At 51.6% G+C, this 16,913-nt stretch overlaps 1 protein-coding gene across 1 annotated transcript in view; it reads left to right on the top strand.

The window, feature by feature from the left end:
- nid1a (nidogen 1a) overlaps window positions 1-16,913 on the top strand; it is a 171,624-nt gene that overhangs the window by 31,713 nt on the left and 122,998 nt on the right. Inside the window, exon 6 of the mRNA XM_072498519.1 lies at window positions 2,567-2,818. Within this exon, the coding sequence (XP_072354620.1) occupies window positions 2,567-2,818 (252 nt within the window). The remainder of the gene's footprint in view (window positions 1-2,566; window positions 2,819-16,913) is intronic.

Below are 16,913 nucleotides of genomic sequence, written 5' to 3'. Positions count from 1 at the left end.
CTCACTCGCCTTTGGTACAGGCCTCCACGACCGATGAGCCTGATCCAGTTCATATCGGGAGGGATCCTCCCCCTCCCCCAATAGTTTTGCCAGCATCGCGGCAAAATACTCAGTTGGTTTCGGTCCTTCAACTCCTTCGGGCAGCCCCACAATCCTCCGATTCTGTCGCCTGGATCTGTTTTCCAGGTCTTCCATTTTTCCTCGCAGATCCTTGTTAATCTCCATCACCTTCCGCATCTCTTTCCCCATCGAGGCAAGTTGATCACCGTGCTGCAATAACGTCTCCTCCACTTCCTTCAGCGCCTCCCCTTGCTCTCGCACCTCCGCCACTGCGCTCGACACCGCCGTCATCACCGGGGAAACCGCCTCCTCCACCAGCGCACTCAAAACCTCCCTCATCTCCTTCCTCACCGTCTCCATGCATTTCGCAATCTGCGCCAACTGCTTTTCGAATTCCGCAGCCATCACCTTAGTTATTTCTTCAGCCGTAAGCACTGTGGCCTCCCCTGGTGCTCCAGCCTCCATTTTCTTTGCTGACCCCGCGGTGACCTTTCCACTAACGGACTTTCAGCCGCTTTTTTCACGGTCGTGTTTTTGCTGATTTTTGACATCCTTCTCCTCTGTGCTGTCTCACGACTTTTACTGCCGTCGCTGGCCCTAGGACCGGGCGTTACTCCCCGACAATGCCGTTCCCGAACGGGAGCCCTCCAATGCGCGGCTGCCTCCCGCCCGCCGTCACCGGAAGTCGTTATTCACCCTGTCATGACCGCACCAGTTCTCTGTAAGAGCAACTCGGCTAGTCTTGCCTCCCTGCCCTTTTCCCATGGCTGTGCAATTTTGTTCACTTCAGGTGCTTATCCAATTCCCTCTTGAAGGCCACGATTGAATCTGACTACACCACACTCTTCAGCTCTGCCACCACGATTGAATCTGACTACACCACACTCTCTTCAGCCGTGCTGCCACGATTTGAATCTGACTACACCACACTCTCTTCAGCCGTGCTGCCACGATTTGAATCTGACTACACCACACTCTCTTCAGCCGTGCTGCCACGATTTGAATCTGACTACACCACACTCTTCAGCCGTGCCGCCATGATTTGAATCTGATTACACCACACTCTCCAAATTCTAACGACTCACTGCATAAAAATATTTTTCCTCCTGCCGCTGTTTGTTCTCTTGGTACGGTCCCCTGTTACTTGAACCTTCTGCCAATGGTTATAGTTTCTCCATATCGACTCCATATCTTAACTACCTTGCTTTTGTAACCCTATGCCTCACTCCAACATCCTATTTGCCCCTTTACCCACTCTCTTTTAACTTGCCCTGCTACCTTCAACAATTTGAGCATATTATTCCCTGCCTCCCCTGCTTCTCTGTTCCTGCACACCCTTTAGAATTGTCCCGTTTACTTGATATTGCTTCTCTTTGTTCTTCGTACAAAAATGTATCACTTCACACTTCGCTGAATTAAATTCCATCTATCGTGTGCGATGAAAATTAATCCACATTTGTCCAAATGACTGCTAATTTTGTCCCACAGGTTATCATTTAAAAAACTTTCCCATCACCAATGTTAAACTGATTGATTTGTACTTACTGGGTTTATCCTTGTGTTAATTTTTGCACAATGGCACAATGTTTGCAGTTCTCCAGTCCTCTGGTATCGCCCACCATATCTAAGGAGGATTGAAATATTATGGCAAGTACCTCCTCAATTTCCACCTTGCCGCCCTTAAATGCATCCCCTCTGGTCCTGGCGACTTATTAACTTTGTCACCGAACCTTCCTAATGTCCCTTTTCAAATTTTTAGCCCACCCAGCATCTTAACTTCTTTCACGATGAGTTTGTCAATATCTTCCTTGGTAAAGACAGTACTAATTTAGTACCCCAACCATGCCTTCTTCCTGCATTCCTGGATCCCATTTTTGATCCCTCATTGGCTCTACTTACTATATATTTTTTTTTTTGCTGTTTATATGCTTGTAGAAGACTTTTGGATTCCTTTTTATGTTAGCTGCCAGTTTCTTCTCATGCTCTCCTTGTGCCTCATTGATTTCCTTTCACCTTTTGCATTTAGCTTGATTCTTGGTTGTGTTATCAACCTTTTGGGCAAGGGAATGAGCATCACATTTGAATCTTGGGAGTCCGATTTTATGCTTCGCTGCTGGCGGGTTTGAAGGCGGACGCCACATAAAATCCAGCGGGTGGCCTTCCTCCTGCCCCTGACCTGTCTGAGATTTTACTAGTTAGGGGAGGAAGGGGAGGTGTTGGACAGCCATTTAACTGCCGTTGTTAAAAGGCTTCAGGGAAGCCGTCAGGATCGCAGGCAGATTGCCACTGACTTTAGTTGATAGCGGGGTAAGTGGGGTCCACGGCACCCCATAAAATCCAGCCTTAATCTTATCCTTATTTGATGTCCATCACACCCTGTCCAGCTAGATCTTTGGGTAGCGAAAGGTGCAAAAAGCCCTGACTGATCAATCCTTCAGTCAAACAAATTCAACCCAGAAATGAGTTTAAAAATCCGATAACTATTTTTCCCTTTGTTTCTTTACAGGATCTCCGCAGCGTGTGAATGGGAAGGTGAATGCGAAGATTTTTGTAGGAACTAGCCCGGTGCCTGTCCAGTTTGAGAACATCGACCTGCATTCATACGTAGTGGTAAATGATGGCCGGTCATACACTGCTATAAGCAGAATCCCAGCGGCGCTAGGCTGGTCTCTCTTGCCACTGTCTTCTGTTGGAAGTATTATTGGTTGGATGTTTGCTCTGGAGCAACCTGGTTATGAAAATGGATTTAGTGTTGTTGGTAAGTAGTTTCATCATCCTAAAGGTATTGGGTTATATTTATGTGAAATGGATTGAGACTGACTTTGATTGCTACACCCTTGGCAGCCACGCTTTCAGCTCCTTGGGCTCTAAGCTCTGAAACTCCCTCCCTAAATTATTCTGCCTCTCTAACCTTTCCTAGTATGGCAGAGCAGTTGTGTTTGCGGTCTTCTTTACCCTATGAAAATCGCAGAGTGAGATTTGGCAGCAGTGAGGAAGGGGAAATGTTGTTTGTGCTGGTCAATTCCATTTTGGTGGTGGTTGACAAAACGAGTTAGATAACAAACGCACTGAGTTTAAGGCCGTGAATGCTCCACAGGGAGCGATGGGATGCAGTAAGTGGCTATGAAGGATCTGGTGCAGACAGGAGTGTTTCAGACTGAAAAGTGGCAACTGTTTAATATGTGATGCTGGAGTGTCAATGGAGAGGATTTGGAATTTTGATCAATTGTCGTTCAGCAGACGAGGGACAGTTTTCATAGAACATACAGTGCAGAAGGAGGCCACTCGGCCCATCGAGTCTGCACCAACCCACTTAAGCCCTCACTTCCACCCTATCCCCGTAACCAAATAACGCCTCCTAACATTTTTTAGTCACTAAGGGCAATTTATCATGGCCAATCCACCTAACCTGCACGTCTTCGGACTGTGGGAGGAAACCGGAGCACCCGGAGGAAACCCACGCAGACACTGGGAGAAGGAAAAATCTTTCTAGGAAAATCTTTCTAGGAATTGATCAGGGTCGGCAGGTTTGGGTTAATGACCGGACATGTGAATGATGTGGGAGATTGAGTAATCTTGATGAACTGATCAGTGATGGTGAGGTTTAAGTCAATAACTTGTTGTGGAACAGTTTTAAAAACCTTATTGTAATATTGTATTTAGGGGAGGCGGTGGTACAGTGCTATTGTCGCTAGACTGGTAATCCAGAGACCCAGGGTTATCGTCTGAGGATCAGGGTTCAAGTCCCACAACGACATTGTTGATTGCCTTAAATACCCAACTGGTCTGTCAGGGAAGGAAATCTGCTGTCCTTCCCTGGTCTGAATGGCCTCCTCTTGCTTCTATTGTGTCTGTGTATAACTGCTAGACTAGGACTGCAGCAGGTGGTGAGGGAACCAACAAAAGGGAAAAACATACTTGATCTCATCCTCACTGTGACAGATGCATTTGTTAATGGCTGTATCGGTAGCAGTTCTTGTGAAGACAAAGTCCTTTCTTCACATTGAGGATGCCCTCTATCGTGTTGTGTGGCACTACTACTGTCCTAGCTGGGATAGATTTTGAACAGGTCTAGCAACTGAAGACTGGGCAACCATGAGGTGCTGTGGGCCATCAGTAGCAGCAGAATTGGATTCAACCACAATCTGTAACCTCCTAGCCCGGCATATCCCCCCCTCTGCCATTACCACCAAGACAGAGGATCGACCCTGGTTCAATAAAGAGTGTAGGAGGGCATGCCAGGCGCAACACCAGGCATACGTAAAATGAGGTATCAACCTGGTGACGCTACAACACCGGACTACTTGCATGCCAAACAGCATAAGCAGCAAGTTATAGACAGAACTAATTGATCCCACAAATCAACGGACTGGATCTAAGCTCTTTAGTCCTGCCACATCCAAAAGTGAATGGTGGTGGACAATTAACACATTGGAGGGGGGGGGCTCCGCAAACATCCCCATCCTCGATGATTGAGGACCTCAGCACATCTGTACAAAAGATCAGGCTAAAGTATTTGCAACAATTTTCAGCCAGAAGTGCCGAATGATTGATCCATCTGGGTCTCCTCCGGAGATCCCCAGCATCACAAATATCAGTCTTCAGTCAATACGATTCACACCATGTGATATCAAGCAATGGCTGAAGGCACTGGATACTGCAAAGGCTATGGGCCCTGACACTATCCTGGCAATAGTCCTGAAGTCTTGTGTTCCAGAATTTGCCGCACCCCTAGCCAAGCTGTTCCAGTACAGCTATTTTTTATTTAAAAAAATATATATATTCATTCAAATTTTTCCACAGATTTTCAACAAATCCCCCCCCCGACCAAAAAAAAAGAAACCAGAACGCAACAATCCAAAAATTATACATTGGATTTCCCCCATATACAATAACCCCCCATATGACATTTAAAAGCACCAATAGGGAAATCCCCCCCCCCCCCCCCTACTCACCCAAACGCCCCTCCAAAAGACCCCCCACCCCCCCGACCCTGGGCTGCTGCTGCTGCTGACCACCTCCCAATGCTCCACGAGATAGTCTAGGAACGGTTGCCACCGCCTGAGGAACCCCTGCACAGACCCTCTCAAGGCAAACTTTATCCTCTCCAGCTTGATGAACCCTGCCATGTCATTGATCCAAGCTTCCACACTAGGGGGCTTTGCATCTTTCCATAGTAGCAAAATCCTCCGCCGGGCTACCAGGGACGCAAAGGCCAGAATACCGTCCTCTTTCGCCTCCTGCGCTCCTGGCTCGTCCGTTACCCCAAATAGTGCCAATCCCCAGCTCTGCTTGACCCGGGCGTTCACCACCTTGGACATGGTCCTCGCAAAGCCCCTCCAAAATCCATCCAGTGCCGGGCACAACCAGAACATTATGGACGTGATTTGCCGGGCTCCCTGAGCACCTCCCACATCTGTCCGCTACTCCAAAGAAACTACTCAACCTCACCCCTGTCATATGCGCTCTGTGCATATGAACCTTGAACTGTATTGGGCTGAGTCTGGTGCACGAGGAGGAAGAATTAACCCTACTCAGGGCATCAGCCCACAGCCCCTCATCTATCTCCTCCCCAAGCTCCTCCCACTTGCCCTTTAACTCCTCCACCGAGGCCTCCTTCTCTTCCTTCAGCTCCTGGTAAATCGCCGAAAGTTTGCCTTCTCCAACCCATACACCCGAAATCACCCTGTCCTGAATCCCCTGTGCCGGGAGCAGTGGGAATTCCCTCACCTGCCGCCTCACAAATGCCCTCACTTGCATGTACCTGAAAGCGTTTCCCGGGGGTAGCCCAAACTTCTCCTCCAGCGCCCCTAGGCTCGCAAACGTCCCATCGATGAACAGGTCCCCCATTCTTCTAATCCCTGCCCGATGCCAGCTCCGAAACCCCCCATCCATCCTTCCCAGGACGAACTGATGATTCTCCCGAATCGGGGACCAAACCGAGGCTCCCACCTCGCCCTTGTGTTGCCTCCACTACCCCCAGATCTTCAGTGTCGCCGCCACCACCGGACTCGTGCTGTACCTTGTCGGCGAGAGCAGCAGCGGTGCCATCACCAGCGCCCTCAGGCTCGTGCCCACACAGGACGCCATCTCTAACCTCTTCCACGCCGCCCCCTCGCCCTCCATTACCCACTTACGGATCATCGCCACTGGCTGCCCAATAATAGCCGCACAAATTCGGCAGTGCCAGCCCCCCCCTGTCCCTGCTACGCTCCAGAAACAGTCTCTTCACCCTCGGGGTCTTATTCGCCCACACACAACCCATGATGCTCCTGCTTACCCGTTTGAAAAAGGCCTTGGGGATCATAATGGGAAGGCACTGGAACACAAAGAGAAACCTCGGGAGAACCGTCATTTTGACCGACTGCACCCTACCCGCTCGCGAGAGTGGCAGCATATCCCATCTTTTAAAATCCTCCTCCATCTGCTCCACCAACCGCATCAAATTGAGCCTGTGCAGGGCCCCCCCCAACTCCTACCTACTCGGATCCCTAGATACCGAAAGCTCCTTTCCGCTCTCTTCAGCGGTAGCTCGTCTATCCTCCTTCCCTGGTCTCCTGAATGCACCACAAAGAGCTCACACTTCCCTACGTTGAGTTTATACCCCAAAAAGTCCCCAAACTCCCTTAGGATCCGCATGACCTCCGCCATCCCCTCTGGATCTGCCACATACAGCAACAGGTCGTCAGCATACAATGACAGGGGCAGCACGGTAGCATTGTGGATAGCACAATCGCTTCACAGCTCCAGGGTCCCAGGTTCGATTCCGGCTTGGGTCACTGTCTGTGCGAAGTCTGCACATCCTCCCCGTGTGTGCGTGGCTTTCCTCCGGGTGCTCCGGCTTCTTCCCACAGTCCAAAGATGTGCAGGTTAGGTGGATTGGCCATGATAAATTGCCCTTAGTGCCCAAAATTGCCCTTAGTGTTGGGTGGGGTTACTGGGTTATGGGGATTGGGTGGAGGTGTTGACTTGGGTAGGGTGCTCTTTCCAAGAGCCGGTGCAGACTCGATGGGCCGAATGGCCTCCTGCACTGTAAATTCTATGATAATCTATGAAAAAAATGACACCCGGTGTTCCTCTCCCCCTCGGACCAGTCCCCTCCATTTCCTGGACTCCCTCAGTGCCATGGCCAGAGGCTCAATTGCCAGTGCAAACAACAAGGGGGCTAGGGGGCACCCCTGCCTCGTCCCCCGGTACAGCCGAAAGTACTCCGACCTCCACCGATTCGTAGCCACACTCGCCACCGGGGCTCTATATAGCAGCCTGACCCAACTGATGAACCCCCCTCCGAACCCAAACCTCCGCAACACTTCCCAAAGATACTCCCACTCCACCCGGTCAAAGGCCTTCTCCGCGTCCATCGCTGCCACTACCTCCGCTTCCCCCTCCACCGGGGGCATCATAATCACACTGAGGAGCCTCCGCACATTTGTATTTAATTGCCTACCCTTCACAAACCCTGTCTCGTCCTCATGAATCACCCCCGGGACATAGTCCTCAATTCTCGTTGCCAGCAACTTAGCATCAACATTGAGGAGCGAGGACTTCCGGGTGCGGCGATGACCAGCTGAGTCGCACGTTTCGGCAGCTCCCTGTGAAACGGACTTTTGGGCTCTTGATAGGAGCCCCAACGGCAATTTTAACGGCTAAAAACACCGTGCGGTAAACCAGGAGGGTGTTCCCCCTGGACACGGATGGAAAAAGGAGAGGAAAGTGGCCGGATTGCAGCGGATCCTTTGGAACAACGGCAAGGAAGGCAAGCAAAAACCAAGATGGCGTCGGAAGGTGGCAGTTTCATATGGGGCCCTGAACAACAAGAGTTCTTGAAATGCTGCGTGGAGGAGATAAAAAAGGAAATGAAGGAAGAGTTGTTGGCCCCGATACTACAGGCGATCGAAGGGCTAAAGGAGGAACAAAAGACCCAGGAGCAGGAGCTTCGGGTCGTGAAGGCGAAAGCAGCCGAGAATGAGAATGATATACAGGGCCTGGTGGTGAAGTCGGAGATACAGGAGGCACACCAGAAACGATGTGTGGAGAGGTTGGAGGCACTGGAAAACAACGCAAGGAGGAACAACCTGAGGATTCTTGGCCTTCCTGAAGGTGTGGAGGGGGCGGACGTCGGGGCATATGTGAGCACGATGCTGCATTCGTTAATGGGAGCGGAGGCCCCGACGGGTCCGTTGGAGGTGGAGGGAGCGTACCGAGTTATGGTGCGAGGATCGAGAGCAGGAGAAACTCCCAGAGCCATAGTGGTGAGATTCCTCCGTTTTAAGGATAGAGAAATGGTCCTTAGATGGGCGAAGAAAACTCGGTGCAGTAAATGGGAGAACGCGGTGATCCGCGTTTATCAAGACTGGAGTGCGGAGGTGGCGAGAAGGAGGGCGAGCTTTAATCGGGCCAAGGCGGTACTTCACAAAAGGAAGATAAAATTTGGAATGCTGCAACCGGCAAGACTGTGGGTCACATATCAAGGGAGGCACCACTACTTTGAGACGGCGGATGAAGCGTGGACTTTTATTGTAGAAGAAAAACTGGAATGAGTGGATTATGAAAAAGAACGTTTGGACAAAGTGGTGGGGCGAATGGGGGGGGCGAAGAGGGGTTTTATGTTCTAATCCTGCGGTATGGTAACTTTTCTTTCTCCCACAGGTGGTGATGGGGGGAGGTGGGGAGGGAGAGGAGATGGGGCGTTGGCCATGGGAGGCGGGGCCGAGGGAGAGGCGCGGGCTTGGTTCCTGCGTTATGATAATTATGGCGGGAATAGAGAAGCAGGAAGGAGGGGGCGTCGCACGGTGCGAGCCGTGGTCACGGGGGGAAGCCGAGGTCAGCCAGAGTTTGCTGACTTCTGGGAGCAACATGGGGGGAGTAATTACGCTAGCGGGGGGTCTAGCGGGGGGGGGTGGGAGGGGGGAATTACTGGGTTGCTGCTGCTGGGGAAAGGGGGGAGTGGGTACGGGAGAGGATGGGCGGGGGGGCACCGCCTGGGGGAGATACAGCTGCGTGGGAACTGGGTGAGAAGCTGGAAAAAGATGATGGCTAACCGGCAAGGGGGGGGGGGGGTGGGAAGCCCCCGAACTCGGCTGATCACGTGGAACGTGAGAGGGCTCAACGGTCCGATAAAGAGGGCACGAGTACTCGCACACCTTAAGAAACTTAAAGCAGATGTGGTTATGTTACAGGAAACGCACCTGAAACTGATAGACCAGGTTAGGCTGCGTAAAGGATGGGTGGGGCAGGTGTTCCATTCGGGGCTGGATGCGAAGAACAGGGGGGTGGCTATATTAGTGGGGAAGCGGGTAATGTTCGAAGCAAAGACTATAGTGGTGGATAACGGGGGCAGATACGTGATGGTGAGTGGCAAATTACAGGGAGAGATGGTGGTTTTGGTAAATGTGTATGCCCCGAACTGGGATGATGCCAACTTTGAGGCGAATGCTAGGACGCATCCCGGACCTAGAGACGGGAAAGCTGATAATGGGGGGAGACTTTAACACGGTGTTGGAACCAAGGCTGGATAGGTCGAAGTCCAGGACTGGTAGGAGGCCGGCAGCAGCCAAGGTGCTTAAGGATTTTATGGAGCAGATGGGAGGTGTGGACCCGTGGAGATTCAGTAGACCTAGGAGTAAGGAGTTCTCGTTTTTCTCCTATGTCCATAAAGTCTATTCGCGCATAGACTTTTTTTGTGTTGGGTAGGGCATTGATCCCGAAGGTGAGGGGAACGGAATATACGGCTATAGCCATTTCGGATCATGCCCCACACTGGGTAGACTTGGAGATAGGGGAGGAAACAGGAGGGCGCCCACCCTGGAGAATGGACATGGGACTAATGGCGGATGAGGGGGTGTGCCTAAGGGTGAGGGGATGTATTGAAAAGTACTTGGAACTCAATGACAATGGGGAGGTTCAGGTGGGAGTGGTCTGGGAGGCGTTGAAGGCGGTGGTTAGGGGGGAGCTGATATCAATAAGGGCACATAAAGGGAAGCAGGAGAGTAAGGAACGGGAGCGGTTGCTGCAAGAACTTTTGAGGGTGGACAGACAATATGCGGAAGCACCGGAGGAGGGACTGTACAGGGAAAGGCAAAGGCTGCATGTGGAATTTGACTTGCTGACTACAGGCACTGCAGAGGCACAATGGAGGAAGGCGCAGGGTGTACAGTATGAATATGGGGAGAAGGCGAGCAGATTGCTGGCACACCAATTGAGGAAAAGGGGAGCAGCGAGGGAAATAGGGGGAGTGAGGGATGAGGAAGGAGAGATGGAGCGGGGGGCGGAGAGAGTGAATGAAGTGTTCAAGACATTTTATAAAAAATTGTATGAAGCTCAACCCCCGGATGGGAGGGAGAGAATGATGGATTTTTTGGATCGGCTGGAAATTCCCAAGGTGGAAGAGCAGGAAAGGGTGGGACTGGGAGCACAGATTACGGTAGAAGAAGTGGTGAAAGGAATTAGGAACATGCAGACGGGAAAGGCCCCGGGACCGGACGGATTCCCAGTTGAATTTTACAGAAAGTATTTGGACTTGCTCGCCCCGGTACTGACGAGGACCTTTAACGAGGCAAAGGAAAGGGGACAACTGCCCCCGACTATGTCTGAAGCAACGATATCGCTTCTCTTAAAGAAGGAAAAGGATCCGCTACAATGCGGGTCCTACAGACCAATTTCCCTCCTAAATGTGGATGCCAAGGTCCTGGCCAAGGTAATGGCAATGAGAATAGAGGAATGTGTCCCGGGGGTGGTTCACGAGGACCAAACTGGGTTTGTGAAGGGGAGACAGCTGAACACGAATATACGGAGGCTGTTAGGGGTAATGATGATGGCCCCACCAGAGGGTGAAACGGAGATAGTAGTGGCGATGGATGCCGAGAAAGCATTTGATAGAGTGGAATGGGATTATCTGTGGGAGGTGTTGAGGAGATTTGGTTTTGGAGAGGGGTATGTTAGATGGGTGCAGCTGTTGTATAGGGCCCCAGTGGCGAGTGTGGTCACGAATGGACGGGGATCGGCATATTTTCGGCTCCATAGAGGGACAAGGCAGGGATGTCCTCTGTCCCCATTACTGTTTGCACTGGCGATTGAGCCCCTGGCGATAGCGCTGAGAGGTTCCAAGAGATGGAGGGGAATACTTAGGGGAGGAGAAGAACACCGGGTATCTTTATATGCGGATGATCTGCTACTATATGTGGCGGATCCGGCGGAGGGGATGCCAGAAATAATGCGGATACTTGGGGAGTTTGGGGAGTTTTCAGGGTATAAATTGAACATGGGGAAGAGTGAGCTGTTTGTGGTGCATCCAGGGGAGCAGAGTAGAGAAATAGAAGACCTACCGTTGAGGAAGGTAACAAGAGACTTTCGTTACCTGGGGATCCAGATAGCTAAGAATTGGGGCACATTGCACAGGCTAAATTTAACGCGGTTGGTGGAACAGATGGAGGAAGATTTCAAGAGATGGGATATGGTAGCACTGTCAATGGCAGGGAGGGTGCAGGCGGTTAAGATGGTGGTCCTCCCGAGATTCCTCTTTGTGTTTCAGTGCCTCCCGGTGGTGATCATGAAGGCTTTTTTTAAAAGGATAGAAAAGAGCATCATGGGTTTTGTTTGGGCCGGGAAGACTCCGAGAGTGAGGAAGGGATTCTTACAGCGTAGTAGGGATAGGGGGGGGCTGGCATTACCGAGCCTAAGTGAGCATTATTGGGCCGCTAATATTTCAATGGTGAGTAAGTGGATGGGAGAGGAGGAGGGAGCGGCGTGGAAGAGATTAGAGAGGGCGTCTTGTAGGGGGACCAGCCTGCAGGCTATGGTGACAGCCCCATTGCCGTTCTCACCGAGGAACTACACCACGAGCCCGGTGGTGGTAGCTACACTGAAGATTTGGGGACAGTGGAGACGACATAGGGGAAAGCCCGGAGCATTGGGGGGGTCCCCGATAAGAAACAACCATAGGTTTGCCCCGGGGGGAATGGATGGGGGATATGGAATGTGGCAAAGAGCAGGAATAACGCAACTGAAAGATCTATTTGTGGACGGGAAGTTCGCAAGTCTGGGAGCGCTGACCGAGAAATATGGGTTGCCCCAAGGGAATGCATTCAGGTACATGCAATTGAGGGCTTTTGCGAGGCAACAGGTGAGGGAATTCCCGCAGCTCCCGATACAAGAGGTGCAGGACAGAGTCATCTCAAAGAAATGGGTGGGGGATGGTAAGGTGTCGGATATATATAGGGAAATGAGGGACGAAGGGGAGACTATGGTGGACGAACTAAAAGGGAAATGGGAAGAAGAGCTAGGGGAGGAGATCGAGGAGGGGCTGTGGGCAGATGCCCTAAACAGGGTAAACTCGTCGTCCTCGTGCGCCAGGCTAAGCCTGATTCAGTTTAAGGTATTACACAGGGCACATATGACTGGAACACGGCTCAGTAAATTTTTTGGGGTGGAGGATAGGTGTGCGAGGTGCTCGAGAAGCCCAGCGAATCATACCCATATGTTTTGGTCATGCCCGGCACTACAGGGGTTTTGGGTGGGGGTGACAAAGGCGCTTTCAAAAGTAGTAGGAGTCCAGGTCGAACCAAGCTGGGGGTTGGCTATATTTGGGGTTGCACAAGAGCCGGGAGTGCAGGAGGCGAGAGAGGCCGATGTTTTGGCCTTTGCGTCCCTAGTAGCCCGGCGCAGGATATTGCTAATGTGGAAAGAAGCCAAGCCCCCGGGGGTGGAGACCTGGATAAATGATATGGCGGGGTTCATAAAGCTAGAGCGGATTAAGTTCGTCCTAAGGGGGTCGGCTCAAGGGTTCACCAGGCGGTGGCAACCGTTCGTCGAATATCTTGCGGAAAGATAGATGGGGGAAAAAAGAAGGCAGCAGCAGCAGCCCAGGACTTGGGGGGGGGGGGGAGGGATGGGGGTGGGTGGGTGGGGGGGGTATAGCCTGTGACAAGGCAGTTGCCAATTAGGGCTAGTTTTCATTTTTGTTGTTTAATATTTATTTATTTGTTGTTTTTTGTTTATATAAAAAAGGTCATTATTATCTGTATTGTTATAATGTTGTGTAAAGGATGCACAATGTACTGTGTTGGTTGACCAAAAATTTTCAATAAAATATTTATTAAAAAAAAACATTGAGGAGCGAGATCGGTCTATGCGACCCACATTGCAGTGGATCCTTGTCCCGCTTCAGGATCAAAGAAATCAGCGCCCTATACATTGTCGGGGGCAAGGTCCCCCCCCCCCCCCCATCCCTCGCCTTATTGAAAGTTCTCACTAGCAACGGGCCCAGCAGGTCCACGTATTTCCTGTAGAATTCAACTGGGAACCCACCCGGCCCCGGGGCCTTCCCCCACCTGCATGCTCCCCAATCCTTTAACCAGCTCCTCCAGCCCAATCGGCACCCCCAAACCAGCCGCCTCCTCCTCCTCCACCCTCGGGAACCTCAGCTGATCCAGGAATCGTCGCATCCCCTCTTCCCTCCGCTGGGGGCTCAGACCTGTACAGATCCCCATAGAAGTCCCTAAATACCTTGTTTATTCTCACCGCACTCTGCACCGTATTCCCCCCTCTATCCTTAACTCCACCAATCTCCCTCGCTGCCTCCCTCTTACGAAGCTGATGTGCCAGCATCCGACTCGCCTTCTCCCCATACTCCTACATCGCCCCCTGCGCTTTCCTCCACTGTGCCTGTGCTTTCCCCATGGTCAACAGGTCGAACTCCGTCTGGAGGTTTCGTCGCTCCCTGAGTAGCCCCTCCTCGGGGGCCTCTGCATACCTCCTGTCCACCCTTAAAATCTCCCCCACCAACCTCTCCCTCCCCTCCCTCTTCTCCCTGTGGGCCTCTCCCCTAACCACTGCCTTCAGCGCCTCCCAGACTACCTCCACCTGCCCCTCCCCGTTGTCGTTCCAGTACAGCTAAAACACTATCTACCCTGCAATGTGAAAAATTGTCCAGGTATGTACTGTACACAAGAAACAGGACCAATCCAAGTCAGCCGATTACAGCCCCACCCATCTACTCTTGATCATCAGCAAAGTGATGGAAGGAGTCCTCAACAGTGCTGTCAAGCAGCACTTACTCAGCAATAACCAGCTCATGGACATTCAGTTTTGGTTCTGTCAGGGTCACTGAGCCTCATTACAGTCTTGGTTCAAACACGGACAAAAGAGCTGAATGCCAGAGGTGAGGTGAGCGTTGTCATGATATGCAGACACACACAATGATATTCAGACGAGCAGCTAATGGACACAGAGAACAGGACATGACTAATAAGCAGGCAGGACACTCCGGGGTGGGATCTGACTATAAAAGACACGAGGCACTCACACTCCGCCTCTTTCCACTGATGAACATCTAGAGAGTCAGTCAAGGGTGTTGTTACAATCTCACACCTCCACCACGTGGCTAAGAGCTAGTCTGGTTCAGTCAGACAGAGTAACCACACTTAAGTTAGCAGACAGTCGAACTCACAGAGAACTGTGCTAACTGTGCTCTTTGTTCAATAAACCTGATTGAACTAACTTCAATGTCTGGAGTATCTTTCTGATCTAAGCTGCAGCCAGTGTTAAACCAGTGTACCTAACACGACATAATACCAGGACACTACTAATTTAAGGTGGCTTACCTCAGTCCGTTCCGTGACGACCAGCAAATGTATCCCGGCACCATGGAGAAGATTCCGGCTCCTCACCAGCTCAGGACCTCCGGCAATCTCAGTGCCAACTGGCGGATAGTAAAGCAAAAGTTTCTGCTGTACCAGTTAGGTACACTGGTTTAACAGCTTCAGACCTCGAGGGTGCGTCTGATGCAAGAAAGATCGCGCTTCTCCTCTCAACAGCGGGTGATCAAGCCATCAAACTCTTCAACTCGTTTAACTTCACCGAAGGCCAGGACAAGACAAAGTTTCAGACCATCCTGGACAAGTTCGATAGTCACTGTGAAGTGGACACCAATGAAATCTTCCAAGTGCTACATATTCAAACAACGTCTTCAAGGTAAAGATGAATCTTTCAATGCCTTCTTAACTAGCCTCCGCCTGCTAGCGCTGTCCTGCAACTTTGGTGATATTACTGACTCCATGATCAGAGACTAAATCGTGTTTGGAGTTCACATTGATCCTCAGAGCAGCTCTTAAAAATCAAGCATATGACCCTGCCAGTCGCGATTGAAATATGTACAGAGCATGAGCATGCAAAAAATCGGTATTCCCAATGCAAATCGGTTGAAAATGAGAAACTTGCCTCCCACGAGGCAGAGTGTGCAGGTCATCTCCTGGATGCATCGCCTCAGCATTGAAGACAGCGGCCATCTCGCGCACTTTTCCCGGAGCCCCATGCATGCACGATGCGAACGGGATAACGAAGCGGCCGACACCCACACTGCACAGGTGCAGACGTCTGCCGACCGCACTGCGCCTGTGCGACGACGTACACCGCGTCATGACGTGCCCGAGCTGTGACAACGCCCACTTAAAGGGACACGGCCTTGCAAGAGGCAGGCGATGTTTAAACTGCGGGAAGCCTGCACCACCAGTCAGAGGCCAGCACTCCCAATTCCGATGGCGGGGCGTCCAGAATGTGCAACGACGATTACAGGATTCTGATCCTGGCAGTACAACAGATCCAGAGGACGAGTGCCTGGAGTCCGCCTACCGAGTGGGCATCATTACTACACGTGAATATGCCACACCTAACTCATCTCGCATTCAGTCCATCCTCGCTGTGGATTCGCAGGACGAATGGCGTGCGGTGATGCAGGTCAACCACTGCTCCATCCAGTTCAAGCTGGACACAGGTGCTTCTGCCAACCTCCTCTCTCAGGCAGACTTCAAACGCACCAAGAAGCCCCCCAAGGTCCTTCTAGCAGCCTGCCAGCTCCTGGACTATAACGGTAATGCCATCACGGCACTGGGGTCCTGCCATCTACTCGTCTCCAACCGGAGCACCCATGCACGGCTAAGGTTTGAGATTGTCAAGCCGGACAAGGCATCCCTACTGGGCGCGCATGCCTGCAAAAAGCTCAACCTGGTGCAGCGGGTTTATTCAGCGACATCCTCCAACATGGATCTTCAAGCTGGCATTGACGACATCCTCGCTCAGTATCCAGGTATGTTTGACGGGATGGTCACTTTGCCATATCGGTACAAGATCCCACTACGACCTGATGCCAAGCCAGTGGTCCATACACCACGCCGGGTCCCGGCTCTGCTGAAGGAGCGCCTGAAGCAACAGCTCCAGCAGCAGGGATCATTTCCAGAGTAACCGAACCGACTGACTGGGTCAGCTCGATGGTAGTGGTTAAAAAACCATCTGGAGATCTGCGCATCTGCATTGACCCCAAGGATCTCAACCAGAATATAATGCGTGAACACTACCCATCCCAAAGCGGGAGGAACTCACCAGTGAGATGGCTCATGCAAGGTTTTTCGCGAAGTTAGATGCGTCACATGGATTCTGGCAAATCCAGCTGGATGAGTCCAGCAGAAGGCTCTGCACCTTCAACACACCGTTTGGCAGGTACTGCTATAACCATATGCCGTTCGGCATCGTCTCGGCATCGGAGATATTTCATCGCATCATGGAGCAGGTGATGGAGGGCATCAAAGGGGTTTGTGTGTACATGGACGATGTCGTCATATGGTCCACGATCCCTGAAGAGCATGTTTCCCGTCTCCAGCAGGTATTCCGCCATGTCCACACCAATGGCCTGAAGCCGAACAGGGCCAAATGTTGCTTTGGGCATGTCGACTCTCAAGTTTCTAGGTGACCAGATCTCTCAGCAGGGCGTGTGCCCCGACACAGACAAGGTCAAGGCCATCGCAGCCATGAAGGTCCCGGAAGACTAGAAGGTGGTATTGCACTTCCTGGGCGTGGTCAAT

This window comes from Scyliorhinus torazame, chromosome 4 (assembly GCF_047496885.1).
Source record: "Scyliorhinus torazame isolate Kashiwa2021f chromosome 4, sScyTor2.1, whole genome shotgun sequence".
Classification (NCBI taxonomy): domain Eukaryota; kingdom Metazoa; phylum Chordata; class Chondrichthyes; order Carcharhiniformes; family Scyliorhinidae; genus Scyliorhinus; species Scyliorhinus torazame.
The sequence above is the reverse complement of the archived record's forward strand: the minus strand, read 5'-3'. Positions and strand labels throughout refer to the sequence as shown.